This window comes from Artibeus jamaicensis, unplaced genomic scaffold, assembly GCF_021234435.1.
Source record: "Artibeus jamaicensis isolate MK-2021 breed Jamaican fruit bat unplaced genomic scaffold, CSHL_Jam_final scaffold_369, whole genome shotgun sequence".
Taxonomy (NCBI): Eukaryota; Metazoa; Chordata; class Mammalia; order Chiroptera; family Phyllostomidae; genus Artibeus; species Artibeus jamaicensis.
In genome coordinates, this window is record NW_026522042.1 from 34,061,844 (window position 1) to 34,079,439 (window position 17,596).

The 17,596-nt window shown below is 51.8% G+C and overlaps 1 protein-coding gene across 2 annotated transcripts in view; it reads left to right on the forward strand.

Annotated features, from left to right (window-relative positions):
- SLC6A3 (solute carrier family 6 member 3) overlaps window positions 1–16,677 on the forward strand; it is a 37,479-nt gene extending 20,802 nt beyond the window's left edge. Inside the window, exons 7-15 of one of the 2 annotated variants that reach the window (XM_053657339.1) lie at window positions 318–421; window positions 1,991–2,115; window positions 4,333–4,445; window positions 5,581–5,709; window positions 6,403–6,502; window positions 9,053–9,153; window positions 10,519–10,686; window positions 11,305–11,376; window positions 16,286–16,677. In XM_053657339.1, the coding sequence (XP_053513314.1) occupies window positions 318–421; window positions 1,991–2,115; window positions 4,333–4,445; window positions 5,581–5,709; window positions 6,403–6,502; window positions 9,053–9,153; window positions 10,519–10,686; window positions 11,305–11,376; window positions 16,286–16,561 (1,188 nt within the window). In that variant the 3' untranslated portion in view covers window positions 16,562–16,677. Of the gene's footprint in view, window positions 1–317; window positions 422–1,990; window positions 2,116–4,332; window positions 4,446–5,580; window positions 5,710–6,402; window positions 6,503–9,052; window positions 9,154–10,518; window positions 10,687–11,304; window positions 11,377–15,278 lie in introns of both variants that reach the window. The other variant, XM_037137301.2, reaches the window with a different exon arrangement.
- Window positions 16,678–17,596: the final 919 nt, after the last annotated feature.

Genomic DNA, 17,596 nt, shown 5'->3' on the forward strand with positions numbered 1-17,596 from the left:
TGATATCCCAAGGGAAATTGCAAATAACGCACAAAGATGCAGCCTGCTTTTCTTCCCGCTCCTCAGGCCAGTGACACAGGAAGGTTTATTCTGAGATGCATTTGCCTCCGATCATGTTGTTGATGCGAGTTGCTTGTTGATAATGATGTTAAGTTTAAATTCCACTCTGTTCCATGGAGTTGGAGGTCTCTCAGCCGGAGACACTGGCGGGGAGGACAGGGAGCTGAGGCCTCGGTCTTTACACAATTGCCCGTGGCAGCTGGCGTTCGCTTCCGGCAATTATCTCTAACAGCCGCTCATCTCCCCTCTGGCTGCAGGTGTGGATCGACGCTGCCACCCAGATATGCTTCTCACTGGGCGTTGGGTTTGGGGTGCTAATTGCCTTCTCCAGTTACAATAAATTCACCAACAACTGCTACAGGTAGGGTATGAGCTCCCGTCCCATCCCCTCCCATAAGACAGTCTGCAAAATCAAGGGGGCATCGCTGATATGGGGGCGGGGTGTCATGATATGTCCCTGGTTGAAAGAAGGGAAAGGGGGAAAATAGGCTGTGCATGCAAAACCTCTGAGCCAAATGGCTTTTTAAAAGATTTTATTTATTCATTTTTAGAGAGGAAAAGAAGGAGAGAGAAAGAAAGAAAGAAAAATATCAATGTGTGGTTGCCTCTTGAGAACCCTGTACTGGGGACCTGGCCTGCAACCCAGGCATGTGCCCTGACTGGGACTCCAACTGGTGACCCTTTGGTTCACACCAAATGACTTTTTAAGTGGAAATTAAAATGGCATAACTACAGGCAAAATGTTGATTCTTGTTTTAAGGGAAGTATTAAAACACATGAAGGTGTGTATGTATCACTTTCCTGTGAGAAAGCTCCTAGGTTCCAGGAGCCACAGATTCCCCCTGAGGCCCCACCCCTGCCACTCACCCTCCCCTGTCCCTTACCCACCCCTGCCTTGCTCCTCCTCCCAAAGCCCAGGGTCAGGCTTCTCCCCAGACTTCCCCACAGTGAAGCACCTGCACTTTGTCCCTCGTCTGCACCTGGCAGTCTGGGTGCTGGAGGGTGTCCTGGACCCCATGCAGAGGCACCCAGGAGAACCAGCATCAGGACAGGTGGGAAAGAGGCAGTTCCGTGTACCCACCTTGGCTGGGTCTCCTAGGCTGGAATGACCTGACTTACCTGTAGCCACACACTGGACCCAAAATCCTTCTAAAAACAGAAACAGAATTTATCTGGGACCTGAGTTCTTTGACCTTTACAGGCTCTTATTTATATTCTTTCATATCCTGAGGATAAAATGTGGTAAAGATACATAGACAGTGTGCAGAGCAAAATGACCAGACAGACCACTGCCAGGGTCCCACAAAGACTGAACTCTGGATGGCAGTCCCTGAGAGAGCCCTGCCTGAACCCACGTGTGCCCCCCAGGCTGGGGCACTCTGTGATGTCCTTCTCCTAGGGCTCCCAGAAGGGCTGACCCACCCCATCCGCCCCTGCTCTTCTCGGGCCCTCAGAGTGGGGTCTCCAGACCAATAGCACCAACCTGCCAGGAGCAGCAGGAAATCACGTCATCTGGGGCCCACCAGACACACCCTGTCAGAGCCTGCATTGCACAAAGTGCCCCCTCCCTGACAGCCCCCTCAGCACAGGTGGGGACCCCTGTAGCTATCTGTTCTATCCACCCTGAGCCCCAGCATTGCTGGTGGGAACTCTCTTGCCTTCAGCTCTGTGTCTTCTGTCCTAGGAACCTTTCAGTCCCAGGCAAACATGATGGTTAGTCACCCAAGGGACATTCCCAGAGCCCAGAGCCTACAGCCAGGAGGTCCTGGATGGGAGGGTCCATCCCCACTGGCAGGGCAGCTGGAGGACAGGCTCTGTGGCTGCAGGAGGGAATGGCCATGCGCATTGAGAACCAGGCATAGTCAATTGAGATTGATGACTGGAAATTGAAGGGGCTGCAGTGCTGGGATGGGGTGTCTTGTCCTCACAGAGATGCCATCATCACCACCTCAGTCAACTCACTGACAAGCTTCTCCTCCGGCTTCGTGGTCTTCTCCTTCTTGGGGTACATGGCCCAGAAACACAATGTACCCATTGGGGATGTGGCCAAGGATGGTGAGTCCCCCAGGGGCAGGCTGGGACCCCCACACCTCCACCTGCTCTAGGTCAGTTCTCGGAAAAGTGTTTTCCTGCAAAATGAGAGGGAGATGCACAGGCCTTGGTACCATAAGGGTTGCTGACCTAAATGATCACCGGGTGGGGAAAGCTGGGAGGCTGGGCACAGATGTGGGTGCTGAGAGGAGACTCTGATTGCTGCAGCCTCTTGGGCTCTCAGGGGTCCGCTTAGTTCTAATTCATGTTAGAAACCATGACATAGGCAGCCTTGAATCAGGTCAGTACAGGCTCCAGGCCTTTTGAGATTGCTGCACCCCATCCCCTGCCTTCAGACTGTTCTGCAGGTGAGTGGTGAGGGGTCTCTCCGAGTTTGCCCCAAGTTTAAAGGATTCCCCCTTATCCTGATGTCTGGGAAGTCCCCTCTTCAGCTGGGGCTGCTCCTTAGACTCAGAAAAGCCCCGTGAGTGCCACTGACTAAGCTTCCTGGGTCATTTTACTCGACTCAGTGATCTTTCAGGAGGGAGGAAGCAGAGGACGCACCTCACCTGTGCCCTGAGCTCTCAGCTGGGCAGCTTCATCATCCCATCCAGTTCCTGGAGAGTTGAACATTAAGCCCCCACTTTGAAAGCAGGATGCAAAGACTCCCAGATCAAAAGGACCCCTCTGAAAATGCAGAGAAAGCAGGGGGCTGGAACAAAACCTCCCCAAGTTTTCAAGTCCATATTCTATCCTCTAGGAAAAAAATTTAATAAAGGCAGGAGAATGGGAGGGAGCATAATGCAAATAAGTATGGAGCAGTGAAATTTACTCACTTGCATTTATGCACCTTCACCGTTCTTTTTGCCCTTTATTATGATAAATAGCAATAACTTACAAAAATCTCTATTAACCCCTGAAAATAAAGCTGAATGTTTTCTATGTATTTGCATGACAAGAAAAGTAAATGTCATTTAGGGCTCTAATTCTCAAAAACACAGTGTGAAATGTTAACTTAGGTACGTAAATGCAAGGTGAGGGTATTGACATTAGTTCATCCCAGCTAACGGATATGTTTCTGGGTTCCTAGATTTGTGGCTTTTGGACTCAAAGAGCCACTCCCTGGCCCTGCATTGGAAAAAATCACCCTAACATGGGTCTTTGGGAATCAGAGAGCCCAGCTCAACCCCAGAGCTCATAGAGCCCCTGAAAGTGTGGCCCATCTCCAGCCTTTGTCCCACCCTTTAGAAGGACCATAAGTGCCCCGTTCATGGCTGGTGCCAACACAGGCCAACTGAGGACTGGGAGAATCAGAAAAGCCATAAAGTGCCCCTGTAAGCAGAGGCTCAGTGGACAGTGCTAGTCAGCTAAGTATGAGTGTATTCTAAAGTTGACCATGAAAATGGTCAGTTGCCAACTTCCTTGGGAATATTTTTTACTTTGACTCATCTGAGGCCAAGCTGCATTTCATCTTAGGTGGGTCCTGCTGTTCCCATCTCCCTCTCTGTCCAAGCCCACAGTGTTCATTCACCTCTACCCGGATCCTACCCGCTGGGGATGAGGAGCAGGTGTGGCTGCCCACGGCACCTGTCCTGACCCAGCAATACCAGTCCCAGAATGCTGTAAAAAAAAACAACAGGCCGATACAAGGAGCACTGGCATGTGCACAGGAGCACACCCCTTCCTGGCAACACAACTCACAGCATTCATGAATGTGATCTCTGCATTCAGTCTGTGGTTTTAAAGAGCACATTTAGAATACTTCACAGCACAGAAAATATTTACTGCATATCACTCATGAACTGCAGTGAGTGCAAGTGTGTGAGCATGCGTATGTGTGTGCGTCTGCAACCTGCATAGGAAGGCCAACCCCAGGGGGTCACTGCACGCTCAGGAACACAGGCAGGCAGGACCCCATAGCTCCTCCCCCTCCTCCCCCAGAGCCCCCACAGCCAGGGAACAGGAGTGATTTGGAGAGCAGCAGAGCCTCTGGGGATGGTGGGACAAGTGCATCAGTCTCCCCTTGGTTTTGGGTTTCCATTCTCTAGAGTTTAGAGCCAGGTGTCCGCCAAGTTCACAGGAGGAAGGACAGGAGAGGTGGTGATGGGAAAGATTTTGTGCTACTAAATCTGAAGGCACTTGAAAAGGGCTGAGCTGGCCTTTCAGGGGCAGGGGAGGAGGTGTAGACATGACGTAACATGTGAGGTGACACTCGGTGGCAACCAGAGGTTCTGCTTTCAGGACCAGGCCTGATTTTCATCATCTACCCTGAGGCGCTCGCCACGCTCCCGCTGTCCTCGGCCTGGGCTGTGGTTTTCTTCATCATGCTGCTCACCCTGGGGATCGACAGCGCTGTGAGTGACATCAGTATTTTCTGTGCCCAGGACTCTGACCATGACAGCCAGGCTCATCTGCAGCCTCAGATGCTCCCTGGGGGTCCCCTAAAGTTTCTGTTCTCACACAGAGCCCCACATGGGTGGCAGGGAGGGGGTCCCATGATTATTTGAGCTCTTTCCTGGGATAGGGTGTTTGGACCAACTTACCCCTTCTTTTTTCATTTGGAGGCACCAGTGCACCCTCTGCCTGAGCCTCCATGGACCCTAAACACACATGATGCAAGAGGGCTGCACACTTAAAGCAGGTTCCTCATGACTCATCACTTTTTGTGACCCCTAAACCTCCAGGAGGGATGGCTGCATTTGCAGGGTAGGGCAAAAGCAGTCTCCAGCCGCCGGCCAGGCCTGACCACGTAACGTCTTATATGTGTCTCTTCATATGTGTGTGCGTGTGTTTGTGTGTGTGATGTATGCTACGGGGCAGACATTAGGCCCTTGTTCATCTCTGGCCCTCGTAGATTCCCTCAGTCTCCATCCCCACTGCCTGCTCATAGCCAACAGCTGAGACCTCAAGGTCCTCATGACTGGCCTTGTTCACCTGAGCTTTCTGCAATGCACAGAGACCTTCCCCACAAGAACTGGTCACACTCCATAGCTCTCCACGTCCTCTCCCACCAGTCCAGTCACTAGCCCCTCAGGGTGGACCACACCCTTGGGCAGCATGTCTGGTGGGGATGCAGTCATGACAGCATTTCCTGGGGGAGATGGTCTCAACAGAGTAGGACAACCAGGGTCCCCAAGTAGTCAGGGTGACGTGAACAACACTGCATCATGATATTCAGAGTCAGGAAGGGTTTGCGTGTTAGCCATGAAGCACCTTTCTCCCCACACCAGGACTTCCTAGTGGCGGAAGGCCACCACCAGTGGATGGGGTGGCCACCCCCAGTCTTCTCTCCCCAGTGGCTGTGCCTTGAGAGAAGCCCACACAAGGGCTGTCTTGTCCTTTAAGGCATTCTGTACCCTGGACACCAGGCAGTTCCCAATTCATGTACATTCCCAGGAGAACATCCACTGAATTACACGTAAATTGCACCAGGACGTGATGTTAAGTGACCCCCCCCCCAGTACATCCCCTGCTCTGTGTTGGCTGCAGATGGGCGGGATGGAGTCAGTGATCACCGGGCTCATTGATGAGTTCCAGCTTCTGCACAGGCACCGGGAGCTCTTCACTCTCTTCATCGTCCTGGCCACCTTCCTCCTCTCCCTCTTCTGCGTCACCAATGTACGTACAGACTCAGGTTCACCTGACGATGTCTCATTAGCACTTGGCACTGGGTGGCAGGGCTTGTGCTGTCAGGCCAGATGGAGCCACAGTTTTTCTAAGAGCTAAATCTCCACAGAAAAAACAACCCTCAACTTATATTCAGGTAGCTGTGGTAACCCTCAGGGTAGCCATGGTCACATGCATGGTAGCTGTGGTCACATGGAGTAGCTGTGGTCACAAGAATAGCTATGGTCACGTGGAGTAGCTACGGCACAAGTGGAACTTGGTCTAGTGTTACTTCAGCACCTGGACAGCTCCCTGGGAGGTGCCCTTGCAGCCTCCCTCCTGTTGGATTTGAGGGAGGCCAGTCTACACAGGGCAGGGCACACAGGTCACCTCCTTTCCCCATAGAAGCTCTGCCAAGTTTGGCATTTGGTTGCTTTCATTTCTAATGGCACCTGAAGCCCTGAGAAAGGAGAAGAGGTCGTCTGTTTTTTTTGTAATAGACGTGTTCCCAAGAAGTTGTGGGTGGATTGAATTTCAGTGACTCCGATCAGACTTTATAGGGAGTAAAACAGAATCTGTCTGTAAACTGAACCCACAGGCCAGGTTTATGTTTTGGGAAAAGCACTTGCGAGGGTGAGGCTTTCACCAGCCAGGTGTGCCATGCCAGGACATGCAGAGTCCAGTAGGCACTCTCCTCTCTTCCAGGGTGGCATCTATGTCTTCACACTCCTGGACCATTTTGCAGCTGGCACATCCATCCTCTTTGGCGTGCTCATTGAGGCCATTGGGGTAGCCTGGTTCTACGGTAAGGATGAAACCTTTCCTGGGGGCCTGGCGTGCTTCACCAGTGGGAGAGCTAGCCTCCGTGCCATCTCTGTGACTGGCAGAGCTGGCTGCCTCTTTGTTACTATGCTGCTTCCTTTCTGGTAAAGCTGCCTTGAAAAGGGATGAATATTAGCTCTAGGAAACTAAATTGTGGTGACCACAGCAATACAGAGATGAGATGCTTGGCAACCATCATTCCAACGGCTCAATGAAGACAGTATGGATGCTACCCAAAAATCCTTACCTTGGTCAGAGGCATTTAGTGTGGCCACTTAATTATATTATGAAGATGCCATAATTGACTCTTAAGAAAGAACGGTTTCCTGGGATGTTGGAACACTGTCATTGGTGGACGTAAGGTCTGTGTCCAGCTAACCAGAAGGTCACTAGCCCCCAAGACATCAGAGAAACAAGCTGAGGCTATTCCTCGTCAGAGAACATGATTAACAAATGCTCTTCATCAGTCATTGTGTTTCAAGGTGCCGCTGCTCATGTATCAGGCTCCTATAGCACAGAACTCCTTACCTACCAGAGACATCACTGCTCACCTGACTTCAGGCTCTTCCAGATCCAGGTGCTGCTTCATAAGTTAGAACTGTGAGTCCCACAGGCTGGAGGCCTGCTGGTCAGCAGACAGCCCCCAGACAAGGCACAGCCCCAGCCTGCATCCATGGCCTTCCATCCATCCTGGCATGGAGACCAAGTGTCATTTAACAGCAGCAGAAGAACCTAGAGGAGGCTTTGCCCTTTTCCCAGGGCTGGCCTGGGCAGGCCACCCACTTCTCTTCCCTCAGTTTTCTCTCCCATAAAATGCACCATGGTACCAACTCAGCTCACCTGACCAGGTGTCTTTAAGGAAAATAGGCACATGGCTCTGAACTGAGGCTAAAGGCCTGATGTTGCACAAACTCCAACTTCATGTGACCCCTCATCTCACAGAGGGGGTCATATTCTCTGCCACGGAGCCATGGAAACTATAATTTATTAACATGCCCTGGTTTTGAGAGGCTTACCTGACAGTTGCATCTTGAGAACATTTTTTTCAATTATATTTGTTCTACAGAAAGAGGAAACATTGAACTCTCATTCAATAGAGAAATATTGAAGGAAATATTGTATTTTCATTGGCACCTTGAATCAATACCTTGTATCTCTCCCCTACCCCCAAAATAACATCTCATGGAGCAAGAGAAGCTTCGAGCTTCGCCCACAGCCATAAACCCACTGCTGGTGGAGGCTGGAGGGAACCTGGCTGGACGATGGTTGCCTACCCCCAAGGGTGTTCCCCAAGCCCTCAGAAGACAGAGATCTGCATTATTTCCCCCAAAAGCAATTCATATCCCTCTAACTTAAATATAATAAAACAGAGTCTGCATCAGAACACACTGACCTACTGGTGTGCCAAGGAGCCCTGTGGGTCTCAGTGCTGAGGGCCCAGTGCCAGGCAGGGTAGCCCTGGACCTGCTCCTGGGCCTGAGTCCAGAGGGGCCGTGGGGCCCCAGGTGGACACTCCCCTCTTTGCTGGCCTTTGGGTTTGCCCTTCTCCATTCTTCTTTGCCCCCAGGTCCATTTTCACATCCAGGGTTTTGATGGTGGGACTGCAGTGTGAGAGGGAATTCTGAATGGAGGTCCTTCCTGATATGTTCCCACACGTGGCACCTACAAGACGTACCCAACAAGCTCAGCAAACCAGCCATGACAGTATGACCAGAGCCCAGGCTAAATTCGGGGGCAGCAAACCCCTCTTTTAGGATCCCCTGGAGAAAATACTGGTCATCTGGTAATAGCTTTCCTTTAACAATGATGCTTACACATACAGTAATGAAATGCCATTCATCCTTTAAAAAAGGAAAATCCTGACACATGCTACCATGGGGATGGTCTATGCTGAGTGAGATAAATCAGTCCCCAAAGGGAAAATCCTGTGTGCATTCTCTCAGAGGTTCCTGCAGCTGTCACATGCGCAGAGACAGGCAGCTGAGGGGTGGCTCCCCGGGCCGGGGGAGAGGGCGAGGGGGCTCCTCTTCAGTGAGTTCAGAGCCTCAGTTTGGGAAGATGGAAAAATTCTAGAGATCAGTGGAGATGATGGCTGCACAATGAGGTGACTGCTCTTAAGGCCACAGAACTGTTCACTTACAGATGGTTAAGATGGTTAAGTATTTGCCACAGATTTTTAAGTGAAAAAATGATTGCAGCAGGCGGGCAGGGACAGCTGCGGGACATGGGGAGGAGGACCTGAGGTGAGCGGAGGGGGGAGAGTGGTCAGGCAGAGTGGCTGCTTTCCCACAGGTCTCCCTGAAGGACCCTTAGGATTGAGGAGTAAATGTCACCCAGTGTCACCATGGGGGACATGTGTGGGGATTCCTGGTCAGCAAGACCACTGGGTAGTCTGGAGTGAGGCTGGTTGCTACAGGAGGCAGCCTGAGCTTGAAGTCCCCTGGGGGGGCCAGGGGTCACTGGGGACCAAGGCCCTCAGTGACCTGGGTCTTGGGGAAAGTGCTGTGCTGACCTCACCACTTGGCTCTCCCAGGTGTGCGGCAGTTTAGTGATGACATCAAGCAGATGACCGGTCAGCGGCCCAGCCTCTACTGGCGGCTGTGCTGGAAGTTCGTCAGCCCCTGCTTCCTCCTGGTAAGGGGCCAAAGGCCATGCAAAGGTTGCTGCTCTGCCCCAGCTCTCAGGCCTAACCCAGAGTCAGCGGTGGTGGCCGCAGGCAGGTTTTCACTTGGGTAAGTGAACGTGCTTGAGGCTGCGGAGGGGGCTCCATGCTTCCTGGAGACCAGAAGGGCAGGCTGGTCCCAGAAATCCTCTCTGGTCTCCTGAAGGTGTGCTCCACTCCCACTAGACCCACTGAGAAACCTCACACCCAGGGTGATCTTCCCATAACTAAGGCCCTCATGTGTCCTGCATTTGGCCACCCCTCTGCGTTAGAGGGGAGGCCTAAGATGAGTGAGATTATTGACTTCCTGCCTGGAGGACCAAGATAGAATTCAGACCACCAGGGGAGACAAGTCCTCAGTCCAGAGGGCAGAGTAATGTGGACTCTGTTACAGCTCTGCCCCCAGGGACCCTCCCCAGGCCCAGGCACCACTCATGTCTACTAGCTGCCTGGCTTTTAGCATCTGGGCCAAATCCACACGTGCCTGGTTTAGCAGAGCACAGGCACGGCATTCGTTCCAGGCAGCCCATGGCTCCTTCCACACTGCAGCAGCAGGGCTGAGTGGTTGTGACTGAGACCTGATGGCTCTCGACACCTAAACCCTCCTGGCAGATCTGAACAGGTAGCTCCAGATGGCCATTCAAGGCCAAGTCCAGGTCTGAGTGGAAAGCCCAGGAGCTGTGCAGAGAGGTCAGCACCCCCTGGCCCTGGCTCTCCTCTCACCTCAGCCAGCCCAGTGGTCACCTCAGGGAGGCCTGGGGTGGACAGGCAGCTCAGGCAGACCCAGTCACAGACCAGCCCAAATGCTAGTGAGTGAAAGAGAGAGAGAGGCATCAGAAGTTCAGCGATCTGAACGGTGCTTCTCCCAGAGCCACGCCTGCACATTTGGGAGCTGCCTGTCTCCCCCTCCTGGCAGCGTGAGGCCGGTCTCCAGTATGTCCATCTCCCCAGAGTCCAGAGAGTGAAAGCTGTGGGTGTGTGACCTCGAGACAGGCAAGCTGTTCTTGGGCTGCTCTACTTGCTCAAGTCCCCCAGATGGAACAAGGTGTGAGGTTGTCAAAGGCCAGCTGAGGGCATTCCCACTAGTCAAACTCAGAAAGAAGTGAGAAGATGTGCGTCTCATGAACGCTGTCTTGTGACAGCAACTCGGGAGTCACTGGGCAGCTGCAGAAGCGGGCCCATCGCCTGGGTTCCCTGGTTTGCAGGGCTGGGGTCCCTATAGCTGTGGTGGCTGGGAGACCCTCCACCCCAACTCAATGGCTCCATTCCACCTCTGTGCCCACCCCCTGCCACCTGCCAGCCAAATGTCACTACCTGACCTCTGCCTTTGCTTTCAGTTTGTGGTCGTGGTCAGCATCGTGACCTTCAGGCCCCCGCACTATGGAGACTACGTTTTCCCCGAGTGGGCCAATGCGCTGGGGTGGACCATCGCAGCATCCTCCATGTCCATGGTGCCCATCTATGCGGCCTACAAGTTCTACAGTTTGCCCGGGTCCCTGCGGGAGGTGTGTATGTGGACAGGACTTCTTACCCCTCCCAGGCACCTGATCATGAGGCCACTGACTACATCAAGTGGCGTCTCACTTCCTGCTGGCCAAACTCTGCACATAAACTGCATCAAATCTCAGTACCCAAGGCAGCAGAGGCTGTGGGAGGGTCCCCTAGGGCTGCGACACTGGAGGAAAACCTGGCCTCAGTGAGTCAGAGATGGCAGCTGCTGAGAGGTGGGCCCCAGAGGACCACCAAGGAGCACAGCTGCTCTCTGTCTAGGCCCTGGGGCCTGGGCCATTTGGGCAGGAGGTAGAAGGAAGGCCGGCTTCCTGGAGCTGAATGGGACAGAAAGCAGATGCCTCTCCTCCTGTGTGGCATGTAAGATTCAGGTGCCCTGGGGCCCAACTCGAGCCAGTGGGAGTGAGTGCTGTTTACTTCCACTCGGAGCCCACCATGAGCTGATGTGGGGACAGGAATTCTCCAGCATCTGCCTTTTCAGCTTGTGCCACACTCTGCTCCAAGGTCTAAGGGGACCCAGATGTCAGCTCCTGCAGCTGACCACAGGCTGACTGGGGAGCCGAGTCACCTCTCTGAGCATGTGCCAGTGCCCGCGGTCTCTCCATCTCTCCTAGAAAGTGGCCTATGCCATTACTCCAGAGAAGGAGCGCCAGCTGGTGGACAGAGGGCAGGTGCGCCAGTTCACGGTGAGTATGTGCTGCTCCCCCGCGCCGTCCCCTTGGCTGATGCAGACGGGTCTGGAGAGCAAGGCTTATTCCTGAACCACAGCTCTCAGAAAGCTGGGAGGCTCATTTATTCATTCAGCAAATGCTCCCTGACACCACCTTCTGCGGACCCCTGACCTGAGGAGGACCAGGCAGCAGATGAAGTATATCTGATGTAGATGGGAATGTGGAGAAAGAGAAAGCAAGAGAGGGGCAGAGTGTGACTTGGGGCCTACCAAGGAGGCGGCATCTGAGCAGACGTCTGTGTGGCATGTAAGATTCATCTTACATGCTACACATTCCAAGGGGCCTACATTCCAAGTGGGGACACAGCAGGGAGAAAGGCCCTGAGCGGTGGGCAGGGCAACTGTAGGATCAGTAAAGCATGCGTGCCCCACTGGGGGATGAGCTAGGGAGAAAAACCTGGAGCAGCCCAGGTCACCTGCAGGAGGCGAGAGGCTCCAGAAGGTCTAGAGCTGGGATCTGATGGAGCCCAGATCAGATGACAGTTGACAGGATCACTCGGACCCCTCTATCAGGGTGGGTCTGCAGAGTGTCTGGGGGCGACAAGGGGAGGCTCAGGTAGGAGACAGTAGGGGCCATACCAGGCCCACGGCAGTGTTCATTCTTTCTCCCCACCCTACAGCTGGGAGACATCTGCTCACAGGGGAGCTTCCACCTGCATTTATCACATGCCATGGAGCAGCTGCAGAAAGGGCCCTGACACTGTTGACAGAGCAAACTCGTGACACATTTTAACTCCCACACCCTATGAGGGGACCCCTAAAGCACAGAGAGGCTAAGGACCAGCACACAGTCACATAGCTGGTCAGGGGGAAGTGAGCTGGTAGGCATTCCCACTTCCATCACCTCCTGAGACAGCCCCAGACCGGGCGAGGGCCGAGTTGGGGCATGAATGTCAGCTGTGAATGCTGGACAGCCAATCCTTCCAGAACTTGGATGCCGCATTGACTCAGAAACCATCTAAGGGGCATGATTTCAGGCAGGTGTGGACAAGGGAGGTGTGTGGGGACAGAGAACTTTCTCATACACAGTTTGAAGGGCAGATGCCTTGGTGCAGGGTCCTATTCTTGCTTTGCTTACTCTTCATTTATTTCCACTCCTGTCTATTATTTCTTCATTCTTCTTTCTTTGGGTTTACTCTGTTATACTTTTGTCAACATCTTAATTTAGACTTTGGATCACTGCTTTTCAACCTTTCAGTTTTCTGATATAAGCCTTCAAAGCTATGAAATTTCCCTCAAAATGCCCCGCATGCTGTATTCTACAACTTTTAACAGCATTTTTCTTATTATTCAGTTCTAAGCATATATTAATATTTATTCTGATTTCTTCAAGTCTGCTTTTAAATTTCCAAATATATGGGAATGTTTCATGTATCTTTTTGTCATCAATTTCTAAATTAACTGTGCATTGTGTTCAGACACCTATGCTCCCTGTTCTTTGAAGCGTGTTGGGATTTCTCTGTGGGTGAGTATCTGATCCATTTATCAACATTACTTATTCAAATTTTAATATTTATCAACATTACTTAAATTTTTATCTATGTGTGTTTCTAATTGTTGGTACAACATTCTCCTTCTGTTCATTAGATTAGGCTTCTATATGCTGTTCTTCAAACCTTCCACAACCTTGCTAACTTAACTCTGCTTGACCACAAGTAATAAAGAGATGTTTCTGTAATATCCTGCCCTGATAGCGCACTTGTCCAATTTCCACGGCAGTGGCACCGGTTTTGTTTACACGTTCTGTTCTCCGGGGTAGATACATGTTTAGAGCTATCGCATCTTCCTGGCAGCCTGCGCCACCTTCTCTCCCGTGTGATGCTTTGGCTCTTAGAGTACTCTTCCTCTGAAACAAATACAGCTGCACCAGGTTTCTTCCGAGTTTGCCTGAAATGTCTTCTGCAAACTTTTAATTTTCAGCTTTGCAATGAGCTTAGAATGTGCGGTTTTCTGTTTCGTTTTTTTTCAAAACTTGCATATACCTGGAATGTTTTACTCTATCAGTCAGATTAATCCATTTACACTTGTTGTAAGTATTGATTTGTTTGGTCTTTTCCACTCTGTTTGTCCCATTTTCATTGTTTACTTTTCTCCTTTATTACCTTTTATGGATTAATTTTAGGGAATTTTTTTCTTATTCTACTTTTTTCTTTCTATAGGTTTAGGGCTTTATTCTATTCTTTTCATAGTAGTACTTAAAATTATGCCATGCATATTTCAGCTCAAGTATAAAGTTAAACAATTTTCAACCCCCATTTTGAATATTATAAGGATTTAAATCTTCCTTCTGCTGATTGATATGCTATTAGTGTCCAATAGCTTATTTCTGTCTCTTTAACCTATAAATTAGACATAATTATTATTGTTGTTATTATCACTGTTGCTATTTTGTACAGAAATAGCATCTTGTGTTAAGGCACATGTCTAGTGTTCATTTGTTCATTATACTTTTTGGCACTTGCATCTTTTTTTTGAGGATCATTTACTCGATTTTCAAAAACACATCCTTCAGACATCCCCTTAAAAATAGGTCTCCTGATAAACTTCCACACTTTTGCAAGTCTGTACATGGCCTTCTTTTGCACTCACTCTGGAAAGAGTTTTCGTGGGCACAGTCTGGGAGCCACCACTGTGCCGCCTGTCCTCCACCTTGTGGCTGCCCAGCTGTGTCCACCTGACTGACAGTTTCCCTTCACTTCATCCCAGGACGACGCATTATGTCCACCTATTTCTTGTGAAATGTGCATCATTGTAAGTTGCATATGTCACCTTTAAAACATGTCTTACATCGCTGCCCTGTTACCTGACAGTTGCACCCTCTCTGGGGTCCATGGTCTCTGATTGTTCTCACTCAGGGTGGGCTGCAGCCATGTTCCTAGTCTCCTTATTCATGGACACATGGCTTGATCTTAATCCGTGGAAGCTCTGAGATGCCCCTCAGCACATCTTCCTCCAGAGAAAGTTGCCTTCCGCTGATGATTGTGGCCAGGACAGAGGCTTGGGGCTTGGAGCCGGGGCCCCAGGCATGGCCTCCCTTGCCCTCCAGCTCCCCTCACAGAGCACCTGGGCTCTGCCAGTGCCGGCGTCGCCTGCTGGCCGCTGCAGACCCTCTGGAGCCCCCGCCTCATTGTGGGTGAGGGAGGAGCCCTGCAGCAGGACCAGCGGCAGATCGGGCTGGGTCAGAAAGAAGCTCTGCATGCTCTTGTTTTGAAAATGTTTAAAAAGTGTGCTTCTTACCATTTAGTGATAGAATGGCTTGGGCTCAAAAATAGGCTGAACTCCCAGCTGCATAATAGGCAATGACATTTACAAGAAGACTAAATAGCCATCCTGTCGATTTCATCTGTCCTGAGCAGTCATGAGGCCTGCTCCTGCACCTGTTGGGGTCAAGTAAGGACATGGAACTGCAGGGTGCAGCCTGCACTGTGATGGACCAGAGGCACCCAGATGTAGCCAAGGGAGCCTGGGGTGGGGGTGGGGTCATAGGTGACATGCATGCTGGTGCGGGGTGACATCTGAGACCAGCCCTAGATTTGCTGGTGTGCAGTGTTTGGCCAGCAACTGAGTGCACAGTGTTGAGGCCCACCATGGCCAGTGGATCCGTGTGTGGCCTGTCGCTGAAGGCCCTACCTGTTGGGGGCCTGTGCTCCCCAACTTCCCTTTGTCAAGTGATGATGACTGATCTGGAGGAGGTTCAATAAGCATTGGGTCTAGGTTGCCCCAGGCACAACACTGGCCCAGCCCCCATGAGCCTCCCAGGCTGTGTCCACACCATCCTCTCTGCTGAGACCTCTCACAGCTACCAGCCAGTCACCAGCTTCTCAATTCACATCTAAATAAAGCCTGTTTCCTTCACAGCTGCGCCACTGGCTCATGGTATAGAGGGCAGTGGAGAAGGAAGACCCTGGGCAGCTGCCCCACTGCAGGAGAGACACCAGCCAAAATGGAAAACCTGAGCTTGGATGGAAAGGAGGGCTGCTCTACTATTTAACTTCTGCTTTCCTGGAAACACACAAGAGCTTTATCTTCTGACTGTTTACACCCTCGTGCCACGGGGAGAGGACCTGCCGTCCGTCCTGTGTCACTGTGTAACTTGGTAGATCTGTGCCCATTCCCGCAGGTAGAAAACATTGTGTTCTATTCATGTCATGCAGCTCCCCCAACCCTCTGCCGCCGTCCAGAGCACAGGGCTCGCTCCAACTGTGTGCCAGAAAGAAATACAGTAATTAGAGGCGCACTCTGCAAGAGCGCCAGCGTTCACAACAGCTTCCCGAGTCATTCGTTTTGTTCGTATTTAAAAAGCCAAACATCATATTTTGCCTAATCATGCAGAAGGTGAAATGGAAGAGACCGTGCAAAGGGTGATCAAACGGTGGGGGGCAGGGAGGGCTTGTGTCTTCCCGTGACACACGCGCTCTGTTCAAAGCCACAGAGGGTGAGGGTCCCATGTGTGATGAGAATGTTGTTTATTTCCTTGTAGCAGAGAAAAACAAACTCGGTGGAATCTGTGTGGCTGCCACAGTTCTTGTCTGATGCGGGCCCGGATCAGCTCATGGTCACCTCACTGTGGACCCGGCCCTAGGAGAAAGCGTGCTCCCAGTGAGCAGGGATGCATACCCGGCTGCTGGGCCCTGACTGTGCAGGGACGTGAAGGCAGGCGACTTGAAGACCTCACCAGGCGCAGCCTTGAGCTGTGACCTTAGAAACAAGACCCCGCCAGAATTTTATTTCTCTCAGGCGTATATCACATCAATAACAACACTTTTTAAGTTAGGGAATGGCTTTTTAAAGTCGTATTTACCTGTGAATCAAAACCAATTCTCAGAATACAGGGTTGGTTTCTAAAAACCTGTTTCCTGTTCCAGTTGTTGTCTGTGAGAATATTAGCAAAAGCGAGAGAAGACCATTGGCCAAGAGTCGCCCGCCTGGATGGAAGGCGCCGTGGGTCATCGCAACACACTGGGCTGTGGACTGCATTCTCCGCTCAGCTCTGTACCCTGCAGAGAAATCCCACTGTGTGTGCCGGCCATGCAGAGCCCTCTCAGCATCCCCTGCAGTGGACTGTGGTCCCAGGGGTGTGGAACTTACACCTGGGGGGAGGGGAAATGTTGGCCTGTCACTGGAGGTTGTCATCCATGTAGCCCAGAGGAATCAGGTCTGCTGTCTCCTTTTGGGGAGTATGGAAACCTCTGTGTATAACACCGGTGTCATCAATGTCTGTCTGTGTCCATACTCAGCATCACCAACAATAAAAATGTATGCGGGAAAGACAACCATGGTTGTGTGGCCACATTTTTTGCTCCATCTTCTTGTTTTTCTGGGCCAGCTGCCTTGGGCTCACAGCTTCACTCCCTCATGAGGTCTTCACATGGCACCTCATAGCTCAGAGAGAGCACAGCCTGGACCCTGAAGGTCTGCTGGGCTTACCCTGGACCCCACCGAAGGCTGTGCCTGCTGTTTTCCTGGTACCCGCTGGCTCAGGCCTAACACTGTCCTGCCTGCCTCTCTCGAGCCCTCATCTGCTCTGTCAGCTCCCCTGCAGGCTCCTATGTGGCCAGACTCCAGCTACCGCCCGTGCCTGGGCCAAAGGCCTCTTCCAGAGACATGCCACCAGAGTCTTAAGTGGCTCCCTATCCTCAGTCCCTCACAGTCTTTAATCTACTTTGTAACCAGAGTTCTTTCCAGATACCACTCTGCTCAGGCCACAGCCTAGAGATCCCTGTGGTTTGTCATACTTAGAATAAACTCGAATTCTGTGATCCACATGGCCAGGCAGCCAGGCACTCCTGCCAGGCTGTGGCCTACGTGCTAGGACACTGATCACTCTGCCAGACCTTTTAGCCCTGCCCCCAGCCAGGGTATCCAGCAGACACACCCACATCAGGGCCTTCTTACCCCTATGCCTACATGATCGTGCTTGCCCCAGGTCCCCAGAGAACATCCTCACTTCCTTTGGATCTCATTTTCCCAGGGACCACGCGACCCACATGGAGTCTGCCTGTTTGGCTGCATCACCAATCTGGCCACATGCCATGAGCTACGCCTCAACTGTCCAGTGCTTGCTGCTGTTGCTTTCCTGGGGTGCTGCCTGCCCTGAGGCTGTGACCCGCCCCTCCTCCTCTTGCCTCTGCAGTGCCTCCACCTCTGTCAGCTATCACAACAGACCCTGGGCTAGA